This window comes from Sinocyclocheilus grahami, unplaced genomic scaffold, assembly GCF_001515645.1.
Source record: "Sinocyclocheilus grahami isolate Dianchi unplaced genomic scaffold, SAMN03320097.WGS_v1.1 scaffold1000.1, whole genome shotgun sequence".
Classification (NCBI taxonomy): Eukaryota; Metazoa; Chordata; class Actinopteri; order Cypriniformes; family Cyprinidae; genus Sinocyclocheilus; species Sinocyclocheilus grahami.
The window spans coordinates 676,621-689,120 of record NW_015506179.1 but is presented as its reverse complement, the minus strand read 5'-3'; the positions used below and the strand labels follow the sequence as shown (position 1 = coordinate 689,120).

At 38.9% G+C, this 12,500-nt stretch overlaps 1 protein-coding gene across 3 annotated transcripts in view; it reads left to right on the top strand.

Annotated features, from left to right (window-relative positions):
• fgd (faciogenital dysplasia) overlaps nt 1-11,598 on the top strand; it is a 34,326-nt gene extending 22,728 nt beyond the window's left edge. For all 3 annotated transcript variants that reach the window (XM_016250637.1, XM_016250636.1, XM_016250638.1), the window contains 13 exons: nt 742-898; nt 1,010-1,148; nt 3,069-3,127; nt 3,406-3,552; nt 4,456-4,548; nt 4,636-4,715; nt 5,016-5,046; nt 5,883-5,984; nt 6,244-6,297; nt 6,379-6,480; nt 6,562-6,690; nt 8,967-9,087; nt 10,012-11,598. In XM_016250637.1, the coding sequence (XP_016106123.1) occupies nt 742-898; nt 1,010-1,148; nt 3,069-3,127; nt 3,406-3,552; nt 4,456-4,548; nt 4,636-4,715; nt 5,016-5,046; nt 5,883-5,984; nt 6,244-6,297; nt 6,379-6,480; nt 6,562-6,690; nt 8,967-9,047 (1,174 nt within the window). In that variant the 3' untranslated portion in view covers nt 9,048-9,087; nt 10,012-11,598. The remainder of the gene's footprint in view (nt 1-741; nt 899-1,009; nt 1,149-3,068; nt 3,128-3,405; nt 3,553-4,455; nt 4,549-4,635; nt 4,716-5,015; nt 5,047-5,882; nt 5,985-6,243; nt 6,298-6,378; nt 6,481-6,561; nt 6,691-8,966; nt 9,088-10,011) is intronic.
• The last annotated feature ends 902 nt before the right edge of the window (nt 11,599-12,500 follow it).

Sequence of the window (12,500 nt, the reverse complement as noted above, 5' to 3'; positions counted from 1 at the left end):
TGTGAAATATTATTACAAAACAGCTGTTTTCTGTGTGAATCTCTGTTAAACTGTAATGTATTTCTGTGATGCGCAGCTGTATTTTCAGCATCATTCCTCCAGTCTTCAGTGTCACGTGATCTTCAAAAATCAGTCTAATATACTGATGCTCAAGAAACATTTCTGATTATTATCTTATTTTTATTCTTATTAAAAGGACAACTTTGCCAATCTATAACTAGCTTTGTATTGTTACAGTGTCAGTAGTAAATGTAAATGAACTGTGTGTACTCTTCTCGGTGTTGCCTGCACCCGGACATTACTGTTTAGCAAAAGTCCACCAGACACACTCTGTTACATCCGGTATACTTTTGCTGACAAATGAACAGGGATATCTGTGTGCAGATGGCTGAAAATAAGTGCGGTTTATCTGTTGCTCACTGCCTACAGAACAAATGACTGTTATGAGGCAGATCTTTCTTGTAATTCAGAAACGTCTTTTAATGAATAGTTCAAACAGACACTGCCGTGTAAAAGTTCCAGTATGAGCAAAGAGAGATTTCATTTCATTTGGAGGTAAAAGGGACATTATAACGGAAATATACCCCACTGAATCAAGATTGTGATGTCATTAAGGGTGACAGGAGAGACAGTAGGGAGTTTCATGCTCCAGCGTCATGTGACCATTCTACTGAGATCTAAACAGATTTCCTATAGTTGATGAAGGTGTTTTGTGTGTGTGTGTGTGTGTGTGTGTGACAGGAGCTGTAATCCGCGCATAGGGGACATCCTGCAGAAGCTGGCCCCGTTCCTGAAGATGTACGGCGAGTATGTGAAGAACTTCGATCGTGCCATGGAGCTGGTGAGCACGTGGACGCAGCGCTCCGCTCAGTTCAAGAGCGTGGTCCAGAACATCCAGGTCAGAGCCGGCGCACAGACCACAGATGACATGAACTGTGTCCTGCGTGATATATGACCGAACGCAGGCTGCAGTCTGAACACGTGTGTGTGTGTGTGTGTGCGTGTGCAGAAGCAGGAGGTGTGTGGGAACCTGACGCTGCAGCATCACATGCTGGAGCCGGTGCAGCGGATCCCGCGCTATGAGCTCTTACTGAAGGACTATCTGAAGAAGCTGCCCGCCAGTGCTGCAGACCGCAGAGACGCAGAGAGTGAGTGCAGAACACACAGCTCTGTTCACTGCCATAGTCACTTATAATACATCGAGTTCACTTATTATACACACTATCATACGCCATTCAGTGCCAGATGTCACACTCATTTATCTTTTGGTCACAACACAGTGGAAAGCCTAAAATCCTGATGCTAATAAGTACTAACACAATTAATAGAAAAATATAGGCATTTTTATTGATCTGTTTGTTTGTTTAATTAATTAATTTTTTTTTATATTAATGATTTTATAAATAATATCACAAATCTGAGTTATTATCTACACATATTGTATATAGTGTAAATCTATTATTGATTTTGCAAGGGATCAAATAAATCATAATGGAGTGTTGCGATCAAGTAATAATACAATTAAACATAAATAAGGAGTGTGATGTGGTAAACGGAAAGGAACATGAAATACCATGAAAAATATGCTTTAAAGTGAAAAAACGTAATTGACAAAATAAATATATAATGAAATAAATACATAATGAAATGTTGCAATCAATAAACACAAGCATAATGAACAGTGAGTACAAATAAATAATTAGGAGAAATGTATTTATTTATGTAAAATGAAAAACACCACCTGAAATACAACATGTTATACGGCCTGAAATAAAGAATGACACGAAATGCACACTGCCATTCAATAGTCCAATAGTCTGTATGACTTTTAATGTTTTTTTTAGTGGAAGAAGTCTCTTCTGCTCAGCAAGGCTGCATTTATTTGATCAAAAATACAGTAATATTGTGAAATATTATTACTGTCACAAGCCGTTACTGTGAGGAGCGAGGAGACGTGGAGTAAACTTCAAACGAACAGACTTTAATAAACATCCAATGGAACCAGGAACACACACGTAGCGGGGAAAGATGACATTCAATACCAGATGAAGGAAGACAGGGCAGACTACACTTTAAATACTGGAGCAAATGAAGATAATTAATGACACACACCTGGACCAAATAACACAATCAAACATGAGGAAAAACTGGGTCAGGGCAGGCAGATGGAGAGGGAAAAACACACAGAATGAGTCCAGGGGCGTGACATTTACAATGTAAAATAACTGTTTTCTATGTGAATCTCTGTTAAACTGTAATGTATTTCTGTGATGCGCAGCTGTATTTTCAGCATCATTCCTCCAGTCTTCAGTGTCACGTGATCTTCAGAAATCAGTATAATATGCTGATCTGCTGCTCAAGAAACATTTCTGATTATTATCAATATTGGAAACAGTTGTGCTGCCTGATATTTTTTGTGGAAACTGAGAAACATTTTATTTTTCAGGATTCACAGATGAACAGAAAGTTCAAAAGAACAGCATTTATTTGAAATAGAATACCGGTATTACTAACCCCAAACTATTGAACAGTAGTGCACCGGTAGTGAAAACTGTGATCACAGTCGTGATGGTGGCTCTAAAGCATCTGCTTGGTTTCTGATGAGTGTGTCATTATCTGAAGTGAAGGTAATGATGGGCTCGTCCGCTGGAGTCTTTGTGAAAACACCACTGTTCACAAATGCAAACAGAGCCCATTATAATCACAGTGATGTTGCTGGATGAGTCTGGACATGTGCAGACAGATGCCGTTCTATTTCTGCCGCTCGCGTCCACTGTGGACTGAGTGTTATTTTAAGGCTATTTCACATCGCTTACATGAATTTATGTGTGCTTACATTTTATAGTCCTATTGATTGCAACATCCTATGACATTTAATAACTGCATTATGTTTATTGTATTGAGCCTGTTATTCCTACCGTATCTATTATATTTGTGTGTTTTTATGCGCCACATCTGAGACCGCATTGATGTTTAAATGAGTTTGAGACTTTTTAAAGTCTGAGCTGTTTTTAACAGTGTTTAGTGATGGTGTGTTTAACTGGTTGTTAACTGTGTTTGTCTGTCAGATGCTCTGGAGCTGATCTCCACCGCAGCGAACCACTCCAACGCTGCCATCAGGAAAATGGTTAGAGCCCTATTTAACCGGTCCTCCTCTTCTGTGTCTTGTTTCATCTCTCAGACAGGATGTACGGTTTCCATTTCCAGTCTGTGCGAGTGAAAGGCTCTCCTACTCTATATCGCTCTCACTTCTCTATCGGTCTCTTTCTAATGCTGTCATGTGGCCGATCACAGTTCTTCTTTTCATCGAATGAGTTTGTGAATGCAAATTACAAATGACTGCAGAATACCCACCATCCCTCTGTGTGTGTGTGTGTGTGTGTGTGTGTGTGTGTGTGCGCGCAGGAGAAGATGCACAAGCTGTTGGAGGTGTATGAGAAGTTGGGCGGAGAGGAGGACATCGTTAATCCAGCCAATGAATTCATTAAAGAAGGCCACATAAAGAAGATGTCGGCTAAGAACGGCACGGCACAGGACCGATACCTCTATCTGGTGTGTCTGTCTGCTCGATTAGGACTCTTTAGCTGTTTATCTATACCTCAAAAGTGTTCTTGCATCAAGGGTTATCATGGTTTGACTTCTTGACACAAAACAAGAAGCACTGACTGACTTGAAGATGAAATTCTTATCATTTACTGATTTACTGTTGTTTCAAACACAAAAGATGTTGTTTATTGAGTGAGGGGACTGTGACGATTTGTTAACCTAATGAATAATTGATTTGTTAAATCAAATTAAAATTAGTGTGTCAGATTGGTCGAGACGCTACAGCAGAATGTTGATGCTGCTCTTTTCCCATACGATGGAATCAACAAAAAAAGAGAAAAAGTACCATCAGAGTTCACACAGAATGCATTTTTCCAGTTAAACAGGCAGTGCAACAAAAAAGGTCTGGCTGAACACCTTTTAACTTGATTGCTGCGTTTTTAGAACGACATTTCATGCACGAGATTTTCATTTTCAAACACATCCATCTAGTGCACGTTTGCATAGAAAAGCAATGGAGAATCAGCGCAGTGAAATGGAAAAAAGCTTACCTTCTGAAGACATATAAATCACAAATGTTTCAATACGCTGCATCAAGATGCATTGCTCCAGATTTGACGTTTAGATATTCCGTAAACTGTTTAAGCTAAAGTCAAAATATGATTTGTGCAGACTTATATGAACTATTAGAGTCATATGGAATCTTGTTATGATACATTTATGCTATTGTATGCTTTAGTTGTGTGGAGGAGAGCAGCTAATACCATCTGCCAAACTTCTCACTTTATGTTCTGTGGACGAAAGAAAATCCTAAAGCTTCTTCCTGTTATCTGCTCATTCATTTCAGCTTCAAGACAAATGAGAATGAGTATGCTGGTGCTGATGATGTGTGTGTTTGTGCTTCTCCAGTTCAATAACATGGTGCTGTATTGTGTGCCCAAGCTGAGGCTGATGGGACAGAAGTTCAGTGTCAGAGAGCGAATCGACATCGCAGGGATGGAGGTATGACTTCAGCCATATGTTCAGCTGCGTTTATGGTTATTTCTGTCTTCATCTCATCATATGCTGGTGTTCTCATGTTGGTTGAAGGTTCAGGAAAACGTCAAGCAGAACGCCCCTCACACTTTCACCATCATCGGCAAACAGCGCTCGCTCGAGCTGCAGGCCAGGTGAATGCACACAGCACTTGCTGTCCAAAGACTTGATATTTCTCAGCATTATAACACTAAGTATATCACAATATACCCTCTGGTTTTGCTACTAAAGTTTAAATTAGACGCACTTCAAACATCATAGCATGCATATTCATGCAGGCTTGTGGAGACACTTAATGTTGAAAAAGTATGCTACAATAATTGCAAATGTTCACAATGTAGCTTAAATCTTCCTGAAAATATACAGTACATATGAGCTCTTACCCATCAGGCCTGTGTGGAGTCTGAATGTGTGCTTATGTCTGTGATTGACAGGACGGCTGAGGAGAAGGACGACTGGATAAAAGTGAGTCATTCTCTTTGCACAAATGTTCACTCCAAGTGCACATTCAGTACAATTAATCGCTTTTTGACAAGGGTTTCTGGTGTGATTTCAGCACAACTGCAGCTTCAACAGCATCATTGCCGGTTTTCATATTTTTATGCAATTCTATTTCAGGTCAACATGAAAATGTAATTGACTGCATGTAATGACATTATAAGCAAAATTACATTCTTGACTCGTGCTCATATTGTGATCAATTCAACAGTCCACTGTATTCTAAAGAAGAAAAATGCATAATTTCCATCAAATGCAATAACTTGTCTTTGAAACATCTCTTAAAGCCCTAAAACCCTCTTATTTTTCAACCATCATTGTCGTTATGGAGACTCTTTTCACCCTTCAGTCAATTCCTAATTAAGATAACCAAGTCCTCGTGAATGCCTTATTTCACTCTCAGATGTGTCACGCTACAGAAGTACAGTGTACAGGTTCTGTGTGTGGACGTTTCGTGTCATTATTCACTCACGCTCATCTTCTTTCACTCTGCTCTGTGGAACACAAAAGGAGAAATGTACTTTAATTGCATAGAATAGTGTGGAAGGCAATGAAGAGGGACATGAATGCAACATAAAAGTAGTCCATATGACTCATGCAATATACTGGAGACTGAAATATAAGTCGTCCTTCACTGAAAATCGACATTGACATTTACCCTCGCTCTCCTTAGTGCGTTCGACAGAGATGGTTCTTTAGAGTCAGTAAATCTGTGATTCAGTTCACTTGAATCTGTCGTTTCTCAGTTGTGAGCGCACTTGATCATCAGAGCTGAGGTGTGGATGCTCTCCATCTGTTTGCAGGTGATCCTGGCGACGATTGAGAAGCACAAGCAGAACAGCGAGACGTTCAAAGCCTTCAACATCTCCTGCAGCCGTGATGATGAGCACACGCCTGACACGCCGGTAACACATCCCTCATGCACTCAACCCTTTCCAAACTAGCCTTACTTAGTCATGTTTTCTGTGCACCGCGGTTGTTAGTCACACTGGAATTATGAACATTTGGCAATGTTCCTTGGTTTCGGAGAGAAATGTGACATGGGCATGATCTAGTGGTCACACTTTAAAAGCACAGTGCTGTGTTTCATCGTCACACAAGCACACGAACACATCACGTGACTCTTCTCTCCTCCTCATGTGTGATTCTGTGGTTTGCTCGCAGGGCCTGTGGAGCAGCACGAGCACATGTGAGGCAGACGGAGCTCAGCATGAGAGGGTGAGTGAGACGACACACACACAGACACATCTGAATACAGGCTAGACGTCACTGTGTTAACCTGTGTGTGTGTGTGTGTAGAAGAGCTCAAAGAAACGAGAGAAGGAGAAAGAAACATGCAAAGGCTGCAGCGAGGCCTTCCATTTCACCAAACGCAAACACCACTGCAAGAGCTGCGGCGCGGTACGTGAGTCGGCTGCGTACACACAGACACAGGTTTGATGCGATGCAGTGCGTCCTGACGTGTGCCGTGTTCGTCTGCAGGCCGTCTGTGGGAAGTGTTCGAAGGTGTCGGAGAGCAGGAACATCCGCATGTGTAAGCAGTGTTTTGAAGGCCTGCAGGGAGCTGAAGGGACAGCAGGGGGCGGCACTGAGCCTAAGAAAAAAGTCGAGGTGAGAAACGTATTCCTTTTTTATTTTGTGTCCTACCTGTTTACAGTAGTTTAAAGGAACACTCCACTATTTTTGAAAATAGGCTCATTTTCCGACTCCCCTAGAGTTAAACAGTTGAGTTTCACCGTTTTCGAATCCATTCAGCTGATCTCCGGGTCTGGCGGTAGCACTTTTAGCTGTAGCTTAGCATAGATCATTGAATCTGATTAGACCGTTAGCATCTCGCTCAAAAATGACCAAAGAGTTTCTCTATTTTTCCTAATTAAAACTTGACAAATGAGCCTATTTTCAAAAATAGTGGAGTGTTCCTTTAAGACAGGACTAGTAGGGCTGGGTGATAAATCAGTATTTATTTATTTATTTATAAATTCATTGTTATTGTTGTATTAATCAGTATTTATTGAAAACAATCCAAAATATTGATACAAATATTTTAAATAATTTGCAACCTGCCAAAATAAAGTTCAGTTTAACGTCAGGAAATTATGACAGAAATATATTTCTCTTGTGCAGTTGAATGTACTTCTCAAAAGTGGTAGTAATAGTAAAAATAATGATCTAATTTATTAAAACATTACATTCATTTATGATGACTATTTCAAGGAATGAAAAAATGCAGTGCTTTCATGCACATTGTTATATTTTGATTTAATTACATTTTTAAAAGCTTTTAATTTTTAAAATTGAATTGTTAAAGTTTTATGGCAAAACATGTGGAATGCATTTCCTTTAACATTAATGCGGTGAAATGAATATTGTAATAAATATAGATATTGAATGATATTGGCGTATTGCCCAGGTCGGCTCGTATCTGATAAACGTGTTGAGATGAATGTACTGTAGTGCAGTCAGTCAGACTGTGTCTCAGAGCTGTTCACTCCTCAGTGAGGTTTTTGGGATCCCAGTGGGAATCTGATGTGTGTGTTTGGATGTAGCTCAGATGTCCAGATACTGGAAATGGAGCTGATTGAAAGCCACATTTGGAAGTGGCTCACATTGGATGTGAAAACAATTGTGTGGATGTTTCTGTTTACAAGTGTATCATTATCTGATCAGTAAATAATCAGATTTGAGCGCCAGTGTAAATGCAGGCCTTAAGGTGATGATTACACGGGGCAAATTTTTGAGCAGTGTTGCTAAGCAATGGGCAACCGGGTGAGACACAGGGCTCACGACCGATCTGAAGTATCCAGATAGAAATCTGTTGCCCATTCTCAATGAGAAAGCGCCCAAACAACATTGCTCAAAAAAATCCTCTCCTTTCCTCTCATGTATCCGGTGAGTCACACACAGTTCTTCCTCAAGAGGGCGCTTACAGCTCAGTCCTCCACTGATGCACACTGCAGTCTCACCATGTGTTTGAGCTCCAATCTGAGTAAACTCACTCAAATCTGCTGGATCACCTGAGAAACTATCTCTATAAGTCATTGCAAGAGTTAAACTACACCCCACTACTGACACACTGAGAATTACTTCAACACATGGTACTTTAAGCACTCTGCACTTTGATTTCAGCCCCAGATTTTGAAGAGTGAAATTGTTGATACTGTTGCAGTAAAAATCTAAATGTTCAAAGTACATTCTCTAATGCAATCAAAATGAACGAACCACATAATGTCTGTCAGTGTCAAACACACCTCAGAAAGCATGAAGAGAAGGAGAAAGCAGATCAGTAGTTGGTTTGTCTTTAAACAAACGATAGTCCATCTAAAACAACCAGGACTATTGCAGCATTCACAAAAGCCACAGTAAGCCATAGAAAGCCAAATCAGCAAATCGTACATTATTTGACTCTTAAATGTGATCGAGCTGAACTCATGTGGACCACATCTACATGTATGTCCAACGCATACAAATATAATGAAATTACTCAATAACTCAGCCGTGAGTGTTTTATATGTTTGACCTGTGTGTTTTAGTTATTGATGCATAAATAAGAGACTCGCAGCCGTTCCAGCTAAAGCTGACTGGTTTGATTATTCTGAAATTCATATTCCTGTCAGAGTGTCTTTCAGTGGCAGTTTTTGTAAATATTTCTAGTGTTAAATTAAATGTCAATAGAGCAATAATTACAATTCAACATGTGTTTTAGAGTGTATTCCTGTGGATGACTGATAATTATTGTTTCGGGTTTTTAGGCCACTGTATCTCGAGAATCTGTTTAAAATGCTTCCTCCTGAGCTCAGGGTGTTGTTCGCTTTACTGCAGATGTACAACCATACTAGTTTAGTCAGCATATCTTCAGCTGTGTGTGTGTGTGTGTGTGTGTGTTTCAGAAGCAGCTGTCAGTTGCTCAGTCTTCTCAACGGACAGGCAAATTTGAGGAGTTGGACCAAGAGCTGGGCGGCCATCACTGAAGCACAGCCTCTGCTGCTTTACCAGCAAACCAGCACACAGGTCAGTGTGTGGGTGTGTGTGTGTGTGTGTGTGTGTGTGTGTGTGTGTGACCTGTCAGATTAAGGTCAGATGGATTTGTGTGACCCTGTCCTGACCTCAGAGTGCCTGTCTGCAGCCGGTGAAACACAGGATAATGTGTTACTAAGTCATGTGTGTCTGTGTCTGTCTGAGCATCAGTTTCTGTGCTCTTCTGTGTGCATTTTATAGTTAAATCTCACAAATAACATCTTCAGGTCATATTTCACCCCAAAATCATTAGGAAAAACATGAGAAATACTATTTTGCATCAAGAAAATGAAGCTAATTTCAGGACAAGAACCTTATTCTTATTTTTAATACTTTATTTATCCATTAAATTCAGTACAATAAATATGACTACAACATAAATGCACTTTACCAATTAATACAATTTAGTAATAATAGTAATATCATGTTTTTTTTTACATAACAGTAATCAGAATAAGATTTTTGGTAACACTTTACTTAAAGCCTTTATGTATAATGCATTATAAAAGTATTCATAATGTACATTGTAATGCATCATATCTTTTTATAAACAATTGTAACCATAGTTCAAAGGCATTATAATATTTGAAGGTTTGACTGTCATGTGTTTTAAATACATTATACTTTCTAAAGTATAGATAATCTATTATAACTGTGGATACAATTATTCATTAGATATAATAATGCATTATAAGGTGCATTACAAGGCATAATTAATGCATTAAAACTACTTTTTATACAAAGGCATTAAGTAAAGTGTTACCAGATAAAAAAAATAAATAAATCTAATGAAAATAATGTCACAATGCATTTTTTTCTTCATATTTTGTAATGAAATATGACCTGAAGAGTTCATGAGATTGCGTCGTGTCTTGAGGTGATTGCAGAGCTTCAGTGCTGTGCCTTTGTCATTCATAGGTCTCTCTGGCTGTGACATCAGTGACACGAGAAGAAGAAAGAGTCAGACGTGTTCAGACTGATTCAAGAGTCTGAATGGAGCTCCTGTCACATGCTGTAAAGGGAGGAGCTAACAAGATGTCAGTCACAGCAAGAGCCAATAGGATGCTTTCCCTCTCCCCCTTTATAAAGAACTCCTGTTACTTGAAATCACTTTATCCTCAGCACTTTTTTATTCTTTCTTTTGAAGATCCTTTTACATGATCATTACTCTTTCAGCAGCACTCACACCGTCACGCCTTCATCTGAGTGTGAGAGTGACTGTTTGTCAATGCACTGTTCCCTTCCAGCACTCACGTCTGCTTGTGTTGCTCTGGATGAAGATGTTGAGAATGTCTATATAATGTTACGATGAATGTTCTTTTTTTTTATTAGTTAAAGCATTAAGTGGCTGTTCTTGTAAAGCACTGTCAGTTCACACCTTCATGCTCCCCTTAGTTTTTTCTTTCTGATTTTAAAAGATGAACTGAAGCACAAAGCACATAAAGCACAAGTCATATTTCACTCAAAATCAAAAGAAAGAAAGGATATTGTGCATAAAAGAAGCTTATTTTATTTTCCGTATCTCTTCCGTTATTTTCACAGTAATTAAGCACATTTCACATCAAATTCTCATAAATTCTTATTACCGTCATGCATAAGAAAAATAATGATATATTTCAATTGCGTAGTGGTCATACACCGTGGTTTGAGTTAGTTGTATTGCCTTTATGGTGTTGATTTAAAAAAAGTAGATTTTTACCATTTTTACAGTAATGAGAATGTAGTAAGAATCACCACTGAGAATGAGGAAAAGCCTAAGCGTCTGCGCACATTACACGAATGACAATGAGATGCTTTTAACATCACAGTGAATATGCATGTCAGAATGTAAAAAAATCGTAATGGTCCTAAAACGGCTTTATTTTTCACAATGCTAAATTTGTCTTTGGTTTTTTGGAGTGAACCAAACCCTGTTCCGTTTTCACAACATTCACCCACAATTTCACAAGACTGGTCTCACAGGGTTCATAAACTCTTCTGAAGTCTTTGCTAAGCATCAACATCCATGGTCTGCTGTTTCCTCAAACTGTGTTTTGTACCAACGAGAGATCATTTTCACCTTCTTCAAGAGGATACCCAGCTTTATTGTTTAAGGGCAGATTCCTGTGGCAGGCCACTAAATATTATACCCTCCTATAGAACATTTTCACTATAGACTTTTCAGGTAAAGGTTTGGATGAGAAAACTAGGTTCGGGAACATAGGGAAACGCAATTCCTGCATCACTTTCCTCTAGCTCTTCATACCCTTTCACCAGTGGCACACTTCTCTTTTGTATGCAGCAGTATTGTGATTGCAACAGAAGTACTGTACGCCTGCACACTCAGAGTCCAGTCTCTGTGCCTGGAGGTTGATCATGGTCAACATGTAATGAATGATGTAAACATTGCATTTGCTTCCCTTTTAATATTGTTTGAACCCTTGAAGCAGAACCAGTATTATTAAAAGCATTTTATGTGTACAAAAGCTGTCTTATAGCATATCAATGAATAAAAGAGTATCTGGTCACCGATGTTTATGGGCCTCAGTTATTCATTCAGCTTTATTAAAATGAATGTGGTGCTCCAGCTCTAGAAGCACAGTTATCTTCGCAGTGACTTGTGAGGAGCAGCTCACACGTTCTCATTGTCGATGTTTCACCACAGGAAATGCATACATCTCTTTCATGAGACACAAAATATTCTCGCTAATCTAAATGTGTGATTATTTTAGTATTTTCTTGGAATAGGGTGGTACTGACTTCCTGTTTGCAGAATCTTATTTGATCATATATAGATGGATTGTGAAACATATGCTGAGATATGTTGAAACTGATTTTCTTTATTTCATCACTTTTATGACAATCTTTCAGGAATAGAGTTTAACATGCTGGTTATTATACAATCATGTTTGCAAAAAAAAAAAGTTAATAGTACAGAGAAATTCAAATTTATTTGTATAGCGCTTTTCACAATACACATTGTTTCGAAGCAGCTTTACTGAAAATGCATGTGTCTACATTACAATTTAGAGTGATATGTTATCAAAAGTGAATGTGTCCAAGTAATGTTCATTTCACAAATGAACAGTTCAAGGTAATAGAATCATACAGTTAGCTAACATGAATTAATTTCAGGCAGAAGCTCATTAAAGGGGTCATGTGATGCGATTTCAATTGTTCCTTTCTCTTTGGAGTGCTACAAGCTCTTGGTGCATAAAGAAGATCTGTAAAGTTGCAAAGACTAAAGTCTCAAATCCAAAGAGATATTCTTTATAAAAGTTAAGAGTCAGCCACGCCTACCTAAAACGGCTCGTTCTAACACGCCCCCACATGTCTACGTCACGATGTGGGAAGATTTGCATAACGCCGCCCAAATGTTCACGCAAAGAAAGAAGGCGTAACTTTTATTCTCGCTGTAGTATTGTTGC